This window comes from Leucopleurus acutus (genome assembly GCF_964270905.1).
Source record: "Leucopleurus acutus genome assembly, chromosome: 6".
Classification (NCBI taxonomy): domain Eukaryota; kingdom Metazoa; phylum Chordata; class Mammalia; order Artiodactyla; family Delphinidae; genus Leucopleurus; species Leucopleurus acutus.
The window spans coordinates 45,920,744-45,939,265 of record NC_139149.1 but is presented as its reverse complement, the minus strand read 5'-3'; the positions used below and the strand labels follow the sequence as shown (position 1 = coordinate 45,939,265).

At 37.2% G+C, this 18,522-nt stretch overlaps 1 protein-coding gene across 1 annotated transcript in view; it reads left to right on the top strand.

Moving 5' to 3' along the window:
* Nucleotides 1-18,522, top strand: part of CCDC148 (coiled-coil domain containing 148) — a gene marked incomplete at both ends in the record, with an annotated part of 267,375 nt that overhangs the window by 191,265 nt on the left and 57,588 nt on the right. Inside the window, 1 exon segment of the mRNA XM_082840901.1 lies at nucleotides 7,259-7,399. Within this exon segment, the coding sequence (XP_082697027.1) occupies nucleotides 7,259-7,399 (141 nt within the window).

Sequence of the window (18,522 nt, the reverse complement as noted above, 5' to 3'; positions counted from 1 at the left end):
TGATGGTATTTGCACAGCAGTCCTGTAAGGTGTGTGTCATTGTTATCCCATTTTACATTATTCCGGAGTTACAGGTGGTTGAACAATGTACCCCAGGGAATACTATTAATAAGTCACAGGGGTAGGACTCAAGGTTTCTGACTTCAAAATCTGGGTTCTCTCATCATGCTTCTGGGTTGATTGTATTATAGAAGGAATAAGGACTGTGGCTTAATGATGGCAACACAGTAGCTTTGGTCTTTATATCAGAGAGCCGTAGAATCTCAGCATTGGAAGCGATTATAGAGAACATCCTGCTGTGTTTTTCAAGCTTCTTTCACTGTGACCTACAGTGAGGAATGTATTTTACATCACAAATGAATACACACACAACACACACACACACACAGATACATACACACAATGGAAATTAAAATTTCTTGAAACAGCATTACTGTAATGACATGAGATGCTCTCTGATATTTTCTTCCATAAAGAAATGCTAGTTCCCATCCATAAAATTTATTTCATTATCCACTAATGTGTTGTAACCCTTTGTTTGAAAAACCGATTTAGTTTTCATTTTTCAAAGAGGATTTGAGGCCCAGAAATGGGAAATGATTTCCCTAGATCTCATAGCCAGCAGGCAAGTGATTTCCTGACTGTTAACCCCATTTTCTGTCTCCATTATACAATCTGGCTTTGTCAGCTTCGTAAATAAAAGAGACTGATAGGTTTGTGACTTTTGTCCCTTAGGAAAAAATATATGTTGATAGTTTTCTACTTATTAACATTTAGTTTGTTTCTTCCTCTGCAAGTCTTGTTTTACACTAAGGTTAAGACCCTCTGGGACTCAATGAAATGAAACTTTGCAAGATTTTATTTGAAAAGAAAAGGACATGAAACAGTCAAGATAATAGTGCATAATCATTGAGATTCTGTAAACGACTGATAAAAAGTCACAGAAAATGGAAAGTAGTTATCAAAGAGAGGTGATAAAAAATGCACTTATGGGGCTTCCCTGGTGGCGCAGTGATTGGGAGCCCGCCTGCCGATGCGGGGGACGCGGGTTCGTGCCCCGGTCCGGGAGTATCCCACGTGCTGCAGAGCGGCTGGGCCCGTGGGCCACGGCCGCTGAGCCTGCGCGTCCGGAGCCTGTGCTCCGCAACGGGAGAGGCCGCAGCAGTGAGAGGCCCGCGTACTGCAAAATAAATAAAAAATAAATAATGCACTTATGAAGTCACCCAAGAAACCAAGGGACAATTGTGAAACCAAGAGGAAAAGCCAAATCTTTCTGCTAAGCAAAAATGCTAAGAAGAGTATAGAAAGCTATAATAATGTATGTGAAATCACAGGTACTGTATTTCATGAGTGGAGTTTAAACATAAATGGAACACATTAGATAAAAAAGCTTAGTTAAGTAATATTGAAAAATGGTGGGACATGCAAAATTTAATGGAACTATCACACTGTTGAAGATTTAATAAAATGAAAATTTGAAGTTTACTCAGCTGAACTGAATTTAGAAGCTTATAGAAACATTTAAGGAGAAGACAGAAAAGGATTTGCTTGACACTTTTTTGGACACGTCCTCTAACATTGCTAGAAATAGGAATTCATTGTTGAAAAGCCTGACAAGGTTTTCTGGATATTTTCCCTGAGGCAATCAGAGGTGGAGCTTGGGAATCCTGGAAATAACTATAACCAGGAAAGCAAGGATCCGTCATCACAGGGTGGAAGAATCAGAAAATGGTAGCATGTCTGAAGGAGGGTACCTTTCTTTCCAAAGACCAATCCAGTGGGGAGAAAGGGAAATACTGTCAATCTAACTGACAGGCATAGTCTCAGACTTTTCCATGCATTTACCAACAAGTATTTCTTGAACCCTTACTATGTGCCAGATGCCATGCAAGGCTCTGGAGAGAGCCCATGAATAAAACAAATCTGGTCCCTGCCCTTAAGAAGTTTGTAGCCAAGTGTGAGATATAGGCAAATCCACATGGTTCCATGCTGATGTGTGCTGTAATACAGGAGAGGGACAAGGTGCTAGGGAAGTAGGGAAGAGGCAGCTGACCTGAACATGGTAACTTAGGGAAGGCTTCCTGGAGCAAATGATGACTAAGCTTAGGGCTGAGTAGGATAGGGAGAAGTTAGCCAGATGAAGCGTGAAGAAGATAGTTTGCTTGTTTCAAGGATTACTTCACACCATGTGCTTAATGCCTTTATAAAGCATAGGCCCAGCACACAATAAGCCTCATATATGGCAGTTTTTAATATTTTATAATCATCAGTTACAGGCACTGGTCAATGGTACTTTTCCCATATAAAACAACACACATGATACAATGGTCCATAAATAATGGCAGATAGAATTCACAATTAATGTTTAATTGTCTGTTATTATTTAACAGGCTTATAAAACACTAACGTTCCTCATTGCAATTCATTTTGCTTGAAGAAGACAATTGCAGAGCATGCCATATTGTGGTCTCTCTATATAAGGAAAATATAAAATAGAATCAGAATATTAGGACTTAAAGAAAGTATAGAACTCACCTGATCCAGTCCTCCCCTTTAACATGCAAGAAAACTAGGTTAGCCATTTGCTCAAAGTAACATTGTTGTCCGTTAGTGGCAGAGAGAATACAAAAAAGCTGGTATTCTGACCAGCAGTTCAATACTCATTTCCTTTATACTGCATCGCGACTTAGAGTTATTTTCAAAGCTTTCAATTTTGATGTAAAATTGTGTTAATATTGTTGCCTTGATGTTAATTTCCACTATTGCCTTTGAAGTTTTCATGGGTTTCATTTTGTGTTTTTCTAGTACTTTATTCACCCTGAAAATATGTATGTTAATTAATTTCCCTTGAACCATTCAACTTTTACATTAAGAGCAAGGGATACATGTAATAGTACTAACCATTTTCATTTTAAATCCTTAATTTATTATTTGCAACAGATGAACATATTTTAAACTTCATTTGTTCTCTGTTAGGTTAAGGTTTCATTCAAAGACTGTATTAACTAAAGAACTGGGAAAATGTCCTGTAGTTAATAATCTAAATAATGCTTTCCTTATAATGCGCTCCTGACTGCCACTGTGGTAATGTTCTTTTGTGATTGCTAAACTTGCATTTGTTTCATGATTTATGGTGTGTGCCCCATTTAAAAAACTACCATAATCTTATCTTTTCTGGAGAATAGGAGAAAAATCATTTAGACTTGCAAATGACAAGGAGGGCAATTGGGTAAATTGGATAAACTGGGTTACCTGAGTTTTATTGATCTGGTTATTTTCTTGCTATACTTACCTTTTTAAACAGAAATCTTGACCAGTTATAAGTATTTGCTTATATTTGGCTTCATAAATCATATGACATCACATGTGCAGAGGTCATTCAATGATAATTCCCATAAATTAGTCTTAAATCAAAAGGTGATAAGACTAGTTTCAAAACACAAACTTCTTTCAGCTGAAATTTATAGAAATAGTCTCAGTACTTGGAAAGGATGAATGTATGCTATCTTTCTTTACATTAGTTCACTGCATCTCTGGTCTCATTGTATGAGAACCTTGAGACTACAGTCTTTTATTATACAAATCTCTTTGGATGTACATTATATTTTATGGTTTATTTTGTTTTTTTACAAAAATTTTAGTATGGAAAAATGTAAAAACATACAAAATCTATCATTACTCAACTTCAACAATTATCAGCTTATCAGTCAAATACCCTTACGTACTCTCCCATGCCCACTGGATAATAGTTAGCAAATCCCCAAATATCATATCATTTCATATGTATTTCAGTATATATCTCAAAATTAAAGACTCTTTAAAAAAAATAACCATACTATGATCGTACCTAAAAGCTTTAACAGTTTCCATAATAGTATCAACTAACTAGTCAATATTGAAATATCTCTAATTGTTTCAAAATTTTTTTACATTTGGTTTATTCAAATCAGAAACCAAATATTATCCACATATTGCATTTGGCTGATAATGTTTCTTAAATCTCTTTTAACTCATATTTTCCCTTCCTCCTTTTTTCCTTGTAATTTGTTAAATCCTTGAAAGTTTTTCAAATTTCAATTTTGCTGATTGTATTCCCATAGTGTTCTTTAATGTGTTTTTCCATTGACTGAATTTTCTGTAAACTGATAGATAGGTCTAGAGATTTGATCATATTCATTTTCATATTTTGGCAAGAATGGTTCAGGAGAATGTTGTATACTTACACCAGGATGCCAAAATGGCTGCTTGTTTCTCTGTGATGTTAAGATTATTCAGCGTTTTCAACAGTTGTCAGCCTGATCCATCCATTATAACGTTTCCTATCAGCTGTCAAAATGAAGTTTTTAGTAGCAATTGATGATCATGAACGAGGATCCATTATTTCATTATGTGTTACAATATGGTATATTCTCATGCTATCATTTATTTTTATTTATTTGGTTCCACTTTAAAATGTTATTTTGGTAAATTAAATAGGTACTAATTGAGCACCTATGATGTGCTAGCACTCTGCTAGACAGTATAAGGGGAAAACAAAATATGTATATATCATGGACTCTGCTCTAAATGAAAATAGAAACATTATGCTCAAAATGATTAGAGAACAGTTATCATATGGTAAGTGAAATCAAAGAGAGATGAGTGTGGGTTGGAGAATGTTTCATCGAAAATGTGAGACACGTGGTGGACCAAGAAGCACTTTATGAAATAGGGGGGAACAGAGGGCATTTCAGGTGGGGGAATAGTTTCAGTCACGCCATGAGGCTAAGGACAAGAATGATGGTATAAGGAAAGGCACAGGAAAAAACCTACCTAGAGATTATACATTAGCTAGGTTAAAGTAGGGCATTGGTTGGAAGTGAGAAAGCTAAATTATTTAGGTCATATTTGGAGAAATTGACATCACCCCATGAGCTTTCTGGTATTGTTCTAAATACATTTGGCACATAGACTTTGGGTGGACTAGGAAATTACAGCAAAGTGGCTTAGGGAAATTCAGTAGTCTAGAAGCTGATTTGTTATAAATAAAAGCTCATCTGAGCTTAAGAAATATAAGATTGTTCAAGTAATAGGTAAAATGTAAAGAATTAGTCATGTTGATAGATGTACATAGTAATAAAAATGGAAACTACAGAGATACTTGTGGTTTCACAGAACAAACAAGATTGTTTGAAAGAAGAGGTAGATGCACAGGACTTGGTGTGAAGCTATGGCAAAGTTAAAGAAGTTGAGTTTAATTTTGGAAATGTTGTGTTTTGGGTGCACATACATACAGCAAAGTCTTTAAGCATTTGCTAGGATGGGATTGCAGACAAAAATGCAGAGTTGCTATTGTACATTTTAGAGTCAGACCAACAGAAGTGATAGGTTAACTCATAGGAGAGGATGAGCACATCAGATAATGAACAGAGAGAGGCTGAGGTTGAGAAAGGATAGCAATAGAGTTGGGCGTATAGGGTAGACACAAGAAGCAGGAAGAAGAGAAGAAGGTAGTATTCATTGGTGGAGAAGCAGGGGAGAACAGTGTTATAGCCAAGGAAGGAAAGAGTTTTAAACATGAAGAGATGGTTGACAGGGTTAAGTACCAACCATGAGGTTAAGGAAAGAGGGACTGAAAACTATCCTTTAGGTATTCAGGAGAGTGATCCCTGGTAGCGCTTGATAGGACACTTGATTTTGATATAGCATGTTGCAGATGGAAGGTGGGTACAGAAAGGAATAGTTGGGAAGTAGGAGGTCAGGACAGAAGGCATAGATGATCTTATTCTAGGAACAGGGTTCAAAACAAGAAGATAAATACGGCCAAGATAAACAGTAGATGGGGAAACCTAAGTGTGCTTGAAAATCAAGGGTCTGAATTTCCTTGGTTATTTTGATAAATAGAGCAAAATATATTTTTAGAAAATAAACTTTGAATAATGAAAGTGCAAAAAGAGCTTAACTATTTAGTCATTTTAGCTCATCATATTTCTGTGATATTTTATTTATTCAATTTTCACTTTATATATTACCATAATGAGTCATGCTTATATCAAATATGTAAGGCAAAGAGGTATTAAACTGAGAATGCTAGTTTCTTCCTTTTCCAAAAAAAATTTCTGCATACCTCTCCATCTCCCTCCTCTCTGCTTCGTTGGCTACGTGTGTACATGGAACATGTGTTTGTTTTTATTTTGTTAGTTTCATTGGTTTACTGCTTACAAAGATAATACATGTTTATTGTAAAAATGTCACTTGGCATAGAAAGACTTAAGGATAAATTTTTAAAATTCCATGAAATGCTACTATTCAGAGATAACAATTATTATTGTTTTGGTAAACCTCCTTCCAAATCTCTTTCTATGTGTAGATACATAGATGATAATTTATATTAATGAGATCATACTATAAATGTGGTTTTGCACCTGCTTTTTTGCATCTAATAATATGTTGTGGATATTTTCTATGTTGATGAATATGGAAATATAGATCCTTTTTCAATGGCAGTCATTGTATGACGATACCATAATTAATTTAAGCTATCTCTTGTTGCCAGACACTTAGACGCTTTCCAGTTTTTCTGTTTAAGCAGAACTGCAGTGAATATTCCTCATGGGTACATTTTTGTGCACTTGTCCAGTTGATTGTCTTCTTTGAATAACTTCCCCAAAGTGGGGTTGTGGGTCAAAGACTATGCATGTTTTCTCTTGTGATATGTATTTACGTATTGCCCAGTGTCCTCTAGAAGTGCTGTGCCAATTATACTTCTACCAGTAACACCTGTCAGTACCCAGAAATTTCTTTTAAATGTCTTAACATTTTTTTCATCTTCATTCAGGCTCATTTTATTCACTTACAAAAATCAGGATGAAATATATCAGTAGTTCTTAAAAGTTTTAGGATATTAGGACCATTTGAAAACTATTGACCAGAAACTGGAACTATTGTTCCAGAAAATCACAGCTGTGCAAAAACACAAAACTTTCCCATAATACTTATGAGAATTCACAGATCCTTTGAAGTCAGTTCACGGACTCTTTAGAATTTCATTCCATGAATCCAAGTGAAGAATCTCTGAATGAGGTGATTTTAAAGTTGCTTTCTCCTTTTAATACTAACACACACACATCTTACACATACATCACACGCTCATGTGCACACAGAATTTTAATGTGTACTTGGAAAATCTTTGACATCTGCTTGATTCAGAACCTAGTCTCCTTGTGATCTGTGAAATCACTTGAGTGTGTATAGTTATTGGAATGAATTTCTATTTCAGGTTCTTCAGTGGCAAGCCCACCAGGAAGAGGTAGCAAGACTGGAAATGGAAATTTCTGCCAGAAGGAGAGAAAAGGAAGAGGAGAAAGAAAAACAGTGGAAGAAGAAGGAATTGTTACAAAGAGAAGAGAAGAAAAAAAAAGTATTTATACTGTTGCTGTGAATGTGTGAATGAATGTTTAATTGCCTGATTGAGATTTGATTGACCTTGGTGTTTGGCATGGAATCCTCATAAGCAGTTCTTAGAAAGATTCATAAGGTTCTAGTGGAGTCTTGCTTAAATATATTTGAGCTTCAAAGACATGGAGGAGAACCCACTTTATTGACCTTCACAAGCACAAGTACATGTGATTAGAAGAGATGCTGTAGATAAGGAAAAGATAGGGTTTGTGATTGTTGTTAAATCGTGTACTAAGTAGGGACATGGCAAAACCAGAGGTACTGGGGTACCATTTTGGTTGACTGCAGTACAGCAAATGACTATCAGAAGATGTCCTTATTGGGAAAATACATTATACTGGGGTCAGTACAATTCATAGAATACCAAAAGGCCCTTTAAAGAATTTACTTCTTGATTTATTATGTGTTAGATTGTTTGGTTTTTCATATTGATACAAATTCATCATCTACTTTTGAACGAACATTTGTTTCCCAATCTTCAAAATATTAATCAAAACACTTATTTTTTTTAATTATTTTTTTTGGCTGTGCTATGCAGCTTGCAGGATCTTAGTTCCCCAACCAGGGGTTGAACCCATGCCCTCTGCAGTGGAAGCGTGGAGTCCTAACCACTGAACCACCTGGGAATTCCCCAAAACACTTATTAACAGCTTTAAAATGATTTCTGACAACCTGTGGAAAGTAAAACATATTCAGAGGAGATTTTTAAAAAATATATGGGATATTTGTTTAGATATTTTGTTTTTCCACACCACAAAAGTGATAGAATTTACAGTAAAAAATATTTTTCTTTAAGATTTTATGACTTCTGTGGAAATGATTCACAAAAGGCAATTTATGATCAACTCCATAACATAATGAAAGGAACTTCCATTAACCTGTACACCTGTATTGGCTTGATCTGCATGATATGTAAAATGTTTTCTTTTGGAGTTGCTTAAAGTGCTAAGAATGACTAATTCACAGTCCTTGATGAGTAAATTTTTGCTTTTGTGAACACAATTGATACTTTATATGGTCAACCAGGTTTATGAAGCTCTTGTCTAGAAGTTTTTCCTTTAAAATTAAACATGAGGGGAAAAAAAAGGCACTATGGTTTTTTAGCTAGAAGTCAGATTTCTGCACTTTATACTTCAGTTGCCATTATTCTTGCTTGTTTTGTGCTCTTATATCAGCAAATTGGTGTAGAGTCAGCATGTGTGAAAAACAACACGTAGAGAAGTTATATGATTTTTGACAAAGTAAGCTGCAAAGAAGACATAATTTACAGTCTAACTTCTAAGGAAGTTGGGTGGTTTCATCAAGTCCCCATCAAGAGAGAAACTCATAAATATCAATCATGTTTCAAATAACATAGGTGAACTATACACATCTCTGTGGGAAAACTTAACAATTATTAACTATTATGAAACTACATATCCTTAGAGATTTGTCATCTACCTGGGCACCTTTCATAGCCCTTCCTCTCTATGAATTAGTATAATCATGAAAAGTACCGTATTTTTAAGCATTTGTTTGCATGTAGTGTCATTTTAAGTGCCATATAAAGAGATTTAGATACAGTTCTGCTTTCTGGGAACTTACAAAGACAGTGAAAGAATACACAAATTAGTAACTCAAGTATTGAGAATTGAAGTAAGTGCATTTCATTGTTAAATTTGAGTTGGGGAATTGGCATGGTTATACAGGAATGGATAGACAGACTGCTTGCTGTTTTCTCCTCAGTCTCTTAGATTTCTGGAAATGAGAGAAAGGTGTTTTGAAAGATGAGAGAGAGACCTTTATTAGCTTGCAGATAAGCTATTGACATTTGGCTTGAAATTTGGCCTGACACCAAAACAACAACAACAAAACAAACAGTGATGGAAGGAATAATTAAGCTCTAAGCCAAATTCATGGTCAATCTCTTGAAAGTGTATGGGCCCGAGGCATATATTTTATTTTATTTATTTTCTTTTAAAAATTATTTCTTACATTTAGAAAAAAAGTTTAAAATACAGAGATTGATGTAATAAATACCTTAGTACTCATCACCTAGCATTGAAACTGTTGACATTTTCATTCTGTTTCAGGTTTATTTTATTTTATAGATAAAGTTGAAGTCTTCTTTTGAGGACTTAACTCAGTACCATTTGCCTTCTTACCACACCAAAGGCAATCTCCATCATGAATTTTATTGCTATCTTTCAGGCTATCTATTGCTTTTAACATATTTTAATATGTATTTCATTTCTCTTACTTCTCTCATGAATATTACCACACTATTATTCTGCAGCATGTACTTCTCCATTTACCCTTACATTTTGAGATATAGCCATGTTAATACACAGAGAGCTAGTTTATTCTTTTAATGGCTATATAGTGTTCCACTGTAGAACTAGGATACCATTTATCCCTTCTTTTAGTGGATAACATTTAAGTTTCTTAAGTTCTGTTCTTGAAAGTGTGCTGCAGCAGCCACTTCGTACATATTGACCAGGGCATGTATGCACAGCTTTCTCTAGGGTGTACCTGGGGTGGGAATCACTATGTTGCAGGATGTGTATGTTTTCAACTTTATATAAGACTTTTTTTTTTTACTTTATAAGACATTAAAACTATTCTTTTTGACTTTTGCCAGTATGCTAAATGGGAACAGTATCTCAATGTTTTAAATTGGATTCTCCTGGTCACTTGTGAGATTGGAAATCTCATGTTTATTGGGCAGTTTTCTTCCTCTCTGAATTGCTTATTCATGCTTCTTGTCCATTGTCTATTTTTTCTTTATTTAATCTATAGATGTTCTTTATAAATTCTGAATATTATTTCTTTTTATCAGTTACATGAGTTGCAAATATTTTCCTTCATTGGTCATTTGCCTTTAAATTTGCCTCAGTGTCTGTAGTTCCACGGAAATTTCAAATGATCAAATAATCGAAGTTCTTAAACTTTTTCTTTGTGAATTGTGCTTTCCTTTATGAACTATGACCTGGTAGTGAGAACATCTCTACAGAGAGCTTTTATGTTTGCCTCTGCTAACGGCCCTATGCATTTTACTGGCCCAGGACCAGTTTGTATATTAACTTTGAGACTTGGGACCCATGCTGTGAGCTGGGAGTGGGTGCTGACTTAGCACTCATGCACAGCACTGGGGTTCTGCACTTGGCCCTTTTCTTCCTCTGGTCCCAAGCAGAAAGTTGGCTCCTTTGTCACTCTCCTGGGGAGTGGTCACGGTGTAGCTAGTTTCCCTTGTGTGTATGGACAAATCCTATATGATTTCTTTCTCTTCGTAGGTAGCTTGGTTCCTGCACCCATGTGCACAGGTCCCACAACTAATACTGAAGGCCTGGCCACCAGCTCCTCAGACGTATCTCAGGTCCAGTTCTCCCCAGGAGTCACTTGGCTTTGGCTCCTTCTCACTGCTTTGACTTTGAGTTCCATCTTTATTTTCAGCACTGGGACACTGGGTGTGTGTGTATAGTTGTGGTATAGTTTGTCCAAAATTTCTGTGTTTAAAGTGGGAAAAAAGATTTCTATGTCAACTCAGACATACTGACCAAAGTTCTGACTACCTTTATATATACTAAACGCAAATCTAGATTCCCTTTGTTTTAACTATTTTACGTGTTGGAGACAAATTTTAGTTCTTCAGTGCTTAATAGAAGCTTGGCAGAAAACCCCCTACAGACAGCCTCCCCCTGACTTGAGACTGGTTGCTTTATTACCTGGTGTTCTGTCTCTCCCCATCTACTGTTTCACTTGCCTGTCTCTTCTCGTAAGAGAGCAGCAATAGAGGTAGAGAAACTATGCCATGCGTAGAACCCCACATTAGGATTTTTGAACAAGAGATCAGCTTTATCCTAATTCTTCTTCCCAGTAATTTGTCTTTTAGGAAATAATATTTTCTTTTTGTGGGAATAACATAATTTGTATCCAGTGGCAAAGTTTATCCTAGTAGGTGCCCAGCTCCTTGCAAATGTACATTTATTAGATCACTTTTTTCTTTTGTGCTTTAAAACTCTAGTTGAACATAATACCAGTTTTCATAGTTTTATCTCAAGACTCAAGGAAAGTTTTGATTCATAAGCTGTTAGGTGACAATGGTAATATTTCAGAAGCATCTCTCCACTTTTGCAATTGTCATGGTAAAATCAAGAGATGATGCCTTTCCATAAACTATCCCTAGGAGCTATTGTAAGAAACAAGACTACCATGCTAGATGAACCTCAAAATGCCTGATATGTAATATTGGTCCCAGAACCACCCTTTTACTAGGTGTGGCTCTTTGGATGGCTTGAATAACAAAAAAATTGCTCTGCATCACAGCATTTTAGGAGGTTTTGTTGCTGCATGATGCTTGGCATTCTATGGGATCCAAGGCGAGGATATTTTCAGCCTTGCTCCCAAAATGGAGATTTTAAGCAAGGCTCACAGAAAAAGGAGACATATCCCTTCCTTGACTTATCGTGTCACAGTTCCCTCCCAATTTTCACCAACTCTGAATCCAGTATTGAAACCACTCATATTGCACAACTGAGGGGTGGGGAACATAGTCAGAAAAGTCAAAATAACTCCACCAGCCGTGTGACCTTCAGCCTTATCTCAGAGATGTTTCTGGGGAGCCTCAAGTGACATTGCACCAGTAAATACCAATAGACCCAGTCTTCAGTAGAACCTTGGCACTTGGGTACTTCCCCTTGTCCTCAGGTGACCTGGCAAACACTCAGAATTATATTCATCTGACAGATAACCAGGGAAGAGAGGAAAGAATCTAAAACAAAAGAGGGGAGGCTATCTTAATCAGAATGCAGGCGAAAGGCGTGGAACAGTACTGCTTCTCAGAAGGTTCAAGAAACTCTGTGCTTAGGAGGGAATCCAGAGTACATTCAGATCAAAGCCATTCTCTCTATGTGGGGATTTATGAGTTCTTATGAGAGTAATTCATCATGATATTATGAAATCTCTTCTCCAGCGTTTATCAATCTAATAATATACTGATCTAAAGAGCCAAGAGTAGAAAAAAAGGTGGACACGGAGAATGATAAAAAAAAATTCCCAGGTTTTAAACTCTGCTTCTTCAAGATTGTTGGGACTTAAAGGGGCCAATGAATAGCCCCGTGACAGACAGCCTTCTAAGATGGGCCCCGAGACTTTCTGCCGTCCCGGGATACATACCTGTATAATTGCCAGGACTGTAAATACCTAATTAGGTTATATTATATGGCACAGACAACGTTGAGAAAGGGAGATTATTTGGGTGGCCTTGACCTAGTCACATGAGCCCTTTAAAAGCAGAGAGGTGCCTCTGGCTGGTCACAGGATGGGTAGCCAGAGATTTAAAGTATAAAAGGGACTTGACCCACCATTGTTGGCTTGGAGATGGAGGAGATCACATGGCAAGAAATGTGGGTGGCCCCTAGGAGATAAGAGTGGCCCTAGCTGACAGCCAGAAAGGAAATAGGACCCAGTAACCTATAGTCCTATAATTGTAACAAACTGAATTTTGACACAAAAAAAAAGGAATGAGCTTGGAAGCAAATTTTTCTCTGAAGCTTCCAGATGAGAAATCAGTTTTGGCAACACCTTGATTTTAGGCTTGTGATGTCATGAGCAGAGAGCCTAGCCATGCCTTTCTGAACCTCTGACTTATAGGATTCTGAGCTAATAAGTGAGTATTGCTTTAAATTGCTAAATTTGTGGTAGTTTGTTACACAGCAATTTAAAAAATCAATACAGATTTTGGTATCTGGACGTGAAATGCTACTATAACAAATACATAAAAATGTGGAAGTCTTTTTGGAGTTGGGAAGTGGAGAGAAGTTGGAAGAATTTTGAGGAGCATGATAGAAAAAAGACTAGAATGCCTTGAACATACCGTTAGTAGAAATATGGATAAGATGTGGCTGATAAGGGTTCAGAAGGAAGCAATGAACATATTATTGGAAACAGGAGAAAGGAGGATCTATCCTAATGGCAAGGTTCTATCTCCATCTATCCTAATGGCAAAAGACTCTAGAGTTAAGAGTTTATTTCCAACAGCATGGCATAGGGAAAAGACTGAAAGTGTGAATGTACAACCCTTTGTTATAGCCTTGAAAAGATCAAAGGGTCAGTGTATCCATTCATATAAACAACACTTCCAAGAGATAAGGAGTGTTTCTCATAGATATTCTCAAACTAGAGAGCCTCAGAGAAGTTTAAGGGCAGTTTCTCACAGCCACATCAGCAGGAGGCCAAGAGAGAGAAGGGTTCATCTCAAAAAGACCTGTGTTTATTGGCTTTTTTCTAACAAGGTGAATCCCATAAAATCCACAAAAGCCCATTTGGTTCTTGGGGAACCAAATGCTCTGGGGAGCAGAGGGAGGGAGAAAGACTGATTGGTCTAACTGGATCCCACTTAGACTAAAATGACTTAAGATATACTGTCAGTTTATGTAATGTACCACTGGGGACCAACTGAATTGTGAACACAAACAAAAAACACTGGCAGCACTCAGTCATGCAGTGACATTCAGATGATCTCAAATTGGTTTACAACACTTTTTTACATTTTTATAAAATGGAGAATATGGAATATAAAAACTCTCATAGACTCTTTCGACCTTAAAAACATGTCTTTGAACCTCTCTGAACGCCAGTTTGACCTCTGCTCTAAAATCCGCCCACCCAGATCTCTCACTGCAAGCATCTCTGCATAGGGACCACCTGCAGCTAGAGCTGAAGTAGCCCCATCTGGCTGAGGACCAATCTGTTGAACTACTTCCCACCTTCGGTTTTGTGGTGCTCTCAATTACTAACTCCTAGAAATGTGATCTTGCAGTCAAAGTTTGAGCGGGTGTTTTTCTTTTAATTTTTGGTACTTTTATTTGAAAATCTGATGAAATACCCAAAATATTGGCGCCATAAAACCTAGTAGGTATATTAACTATCAGGATATTACAATGGTCAAAAAGAAAAGATAGTTAAGGTATATTTTATGTAGAAATGACTCCAAAATAAACTGGGGGTTCAGACTTTATCTTCTGAATATTTAACCAGTCCTCTGAGTGATGTTGTATGAGTAAAGAAATGAATGCGGTATGGGAGAAAAGAAAATAAATCAAGGATCATATAATTTTAAAATATTCATAATGTTCCTTATTTTGTCATTAAAATTTAGAAATGAACATTAACATAGCTTATTAACTGATTATGACCTTCTAATATGAGTCTAAATGTAGGGTCAGCTCTCAGTATATAAGTCAATAGGTGACAGAAAAGTAGGATGGTAATCCAAGAGGCTCACTTTTCTGGTTTCCATGTCTTTTAAAAGTGAAGATTTCCATTAGAACTTCTTTTTTTAAAGTGGAAATTATGGAATCTTCCTACTCTTTGTCAGGACACAATTTTAAGAAAAAGTCAGATGGAGGGGAAAAAATACCCTAGATGATCAAGAGACAGATGTATTTGTTTTTCTGTAAAAGATTTCCCAGTAGGCAGTTTTAAAAGTCTTAAAAATTAACTCCAGGTGTCAATTTTTGGCTGCATTTTCTGGCTAGGTCTTGATTATTCACAGTGATATGATTTAATTAACAGACACCTATACAATGCTTGCTATGTGCAAGGCACAGTTCTATGTTCATTTAATCTTCTTAATAACCCTAAGGGGTGGGTACTAATATGATCTTCATTTTATAAATGAGGAAACAGAGACACATAGATGGAATATAATTTCCCCAAAGTCACATAGCCATTAAGCAGTGCAATTAGGATTTGAACCCAGGAGGTCTAACTCCATTGTTCATGATTTTAAACACTCTGCTGTGCTGCCCATCATGGTGATTGCTGTTTGCTATTAATTTTGTGATTAATCAATTTTGAGAAAACTTGGTTTCCAACTGTTTGCTTTAGGGTAATTTTCATGGCTTTGATCCTGTCCTAGTGTACTCAGAACTGTTAAATTGATAGGTAATTGATAATTTAAAATCTCTTTAGTAGTCTGCTTACTAGGAGTATTTCTTTCATGTTTTACAGGTACATGCAGTCTGTCTTATTAATATTCTCTCAGGATTTCTCTCCTTGGGTTAATGAACCACTATAGCCAAACACTTTACAAGAAGCCAGACCATTATGGTTTGATCACAGTTGAAGTGTCAAGTATAAGACATGTGTTATGAGCAGGTTAAAAAAAAAAAAACAGCTTCATTGCCTCCTTGGTGTTGCTCTTTTGTTAAGTTGACTGAAGAAAATATTAACGATTTTGATTGTGATTTTTTTTTTTTTTACCTCTCAATATCTTATTTCACAAGAAGAAAATTTCCACAGGCTTCCAACATTGCATCTACCAACCTATCAGAATCTGTACCCACTCCCTACCTTCCCTCCTTTCACAATGCATTAAGTATCTGTACTCCTGTCTATGGCCAGCCCCTTCACTTATGCACAGAATCCTATTCCCTCTCTCCTACGCAAGGTCATCCAAATCTCTCTCCCACCACCACTTCCCCCTTTTATTCTAGATCTTTCCTATTAACCTATAAATATACCATTCTCCCTTGTATTTAGAAACACACTCTCCCTTGACCTCATGCCTCCCCTGTTAAGAAAATCTCACCATCCTGTAGCCTCTACACACTGTCCTCGCTTCATCCCACCCATTGTCGCTTGAGCCATTTTGTCCCTCGATTCCAGCAAAGCTGTGCTTGTCACGGTCATCAGTGATCTCCATGTTGCTAATTCCAGGGGTCTGTTCTCAGTCCTCACTTTACTTGAACTATTAAGATGGAAGTGATCACTGCCTCCTCTTTGGAAAACTTGATATTTAGCTTCTAGGAAGCCATCCTCTGTTCTTTTGTCTCACTGGGTTCTCTTTCTCCATAAACTTGGATGGATCCTCCTGATCGTTCTAAGTCTTGGAGTTCCCTGGGGCCTCAGTGCTCTAAGTATGTGTACTTTGTAGGGGATCTCAACCAATCCAGTGTACTTCATATGCCATTTATATGCTGACTCAAATTACCAATTAATATCTCTGGTCTAGATTTCTCTCTTGAACTGCAAACTCACACATCCCACTGCCTCAAATCTAATTTGACCCAAATGTAATCTCGTTTTTCTCTCCAAACCCACTCTTTCCCCCATATTCCTTCTCTCAATAAATGGAATCCTATTCTCCCAGTGCTCAGGCCAAAAGCCTTGATATTTTGACTCTTGTTTTCCCCCCTCACACCCTATACTCACACCCTTACCTATTGTCATGAATAGAAGGCTCTGCCTTCCAAATCAGAACTATTATAAACCTCTTACTCTTCTAATTCATTTCTCTGCCTCCTCCCTTTCTCTTCCCTCCCTCCCCCTCCATCGATTTCCCACGCAACAGGCAGAGTGATGCTTTTAAAAGGTATGTCAGATTATGTCATTCCCCGCATTACGCTCAATATCTCTTGGATCTCATATCCTGCGACTTCTCCCATCACTCCTCTTGCTCCAGCCATCACAGCCTATTTATTCCTCCTCGAACACCCTAGCACATGTCCCCTTAGCCTTTTGCACTGGCTGTTCCTTCTGCCTGGAAGAGTCCTCCCCCAGATGTCTGTATAACTCACTCTCTCACTCCATTCAGGGTCACGCTCAAATGTCATCAGAGAGAATGTCTGTCCTTGACTACCAAACTTAAACTAGCATCCTCCTTCCTTGTCACTCTGTCCATTTACCCTACTTTATTTTTTTCTTGGCATTTATCGTTCCTCTGACATATCTTTATTTATTTATTGACTGTCTTCTCTTTCTCTTCTAGAATGTAAGCCCTGTTAAAAGGGGGGATTTGTCCATTTTCTTCATTGTTTTATCTCCCATGCCTGACACAAGGCACTCAATAAATATTGTTTGAGTGAGTGAATTTAATGAATGAGCAGAATACAACTGTACTTTGATGTTGAGATATAGAGGAAAATATGCCAAACTAGGAGGCCCTAACAAGGTGGATGACCTTGGGCAAGATATGTAGGCTCTGCAGGATTTTCCCTCCCCAATTGTAAAATGAGGTGTTTGAATTAAATGATTGCTAAAATCACCTCAGTTCTAAGAAGTCATGATTGAATGACTCTGAGGTTTGATTACTTTTCACTTTTCACTCTCCCTGACACTTCAGGCTTTGAAATACAACATCCTCAGTATATATACTCCCTTTTTAATGAATAGTGAAAAGAGAGAAATTAAACAAGATTACAGACAAATTCATTTTAGCAAAATCAACATATGACACGATCATTATGTAATACTTCAATGCCCAGACTGAAAATAGACCTTACTCCTAAAGAAGACATAACAGTTATTTTTAAATCCACCTGGAATTTCAATTAAGAGGGAGATAACTAATGTGTTTACACCAGAATACTTTCTTGGCTCATCATGCTCTAAGGACATAAGACTACATCACGGCAGAAAATAGCTATTGCCAATTCGAGTAGGCAGCTCTGCTATGGAAAAAATGCTCACATAAGTGACCAAAGTGAAATCACCTAAAAGATTCATGTTATTTACTTACACATATAGACATCACCTACTTCCAAATAATTTATAATAAAGGCACTAATGTTATTGTGCTAGATATCTACCCGTTGGGGCGTATCTACTCTCCATCCTGCTCTGTGTCCCAGGGAGTTGTCCTGTAGAAGGCTCCCTTGCCCTCTGGCTTCTGATTGTGTTCAGTCAAAGTGGAACACTAGAGATGAGGATGAGGGAGGAGAGTGAGGTTGGGAGAGCTGCTCCCCCAGCTCCTGGCCCTGCAGAGTTGTATTGACTAGCTGTGTCCTCCACCAAAGGTCTCAGCCCGTCAGGTGGCCCTCCCCACACAGCCTTCTCTGGCTCTCGGTAAAGCAGCATGGCTACTACATGATCCCTTGTGATTGCCCTGCATTCTAACCTTCTTTGTCATTGTCCCCTTATTACATTCTTCTGGATTTAACCTAATTTTGAGTGTGCCATCTGTTTCCTATTAGGAATCATTAAAATAGAAAATTAGTAAGAGAATAAGAGACAAAAAACTAAGAGGATGGGAATATAGTTATGTCAGCAAACCAAGACTAAAAAGGGATGCTGTAATTGAACATGGTTAAAGTTAAAAGGAAG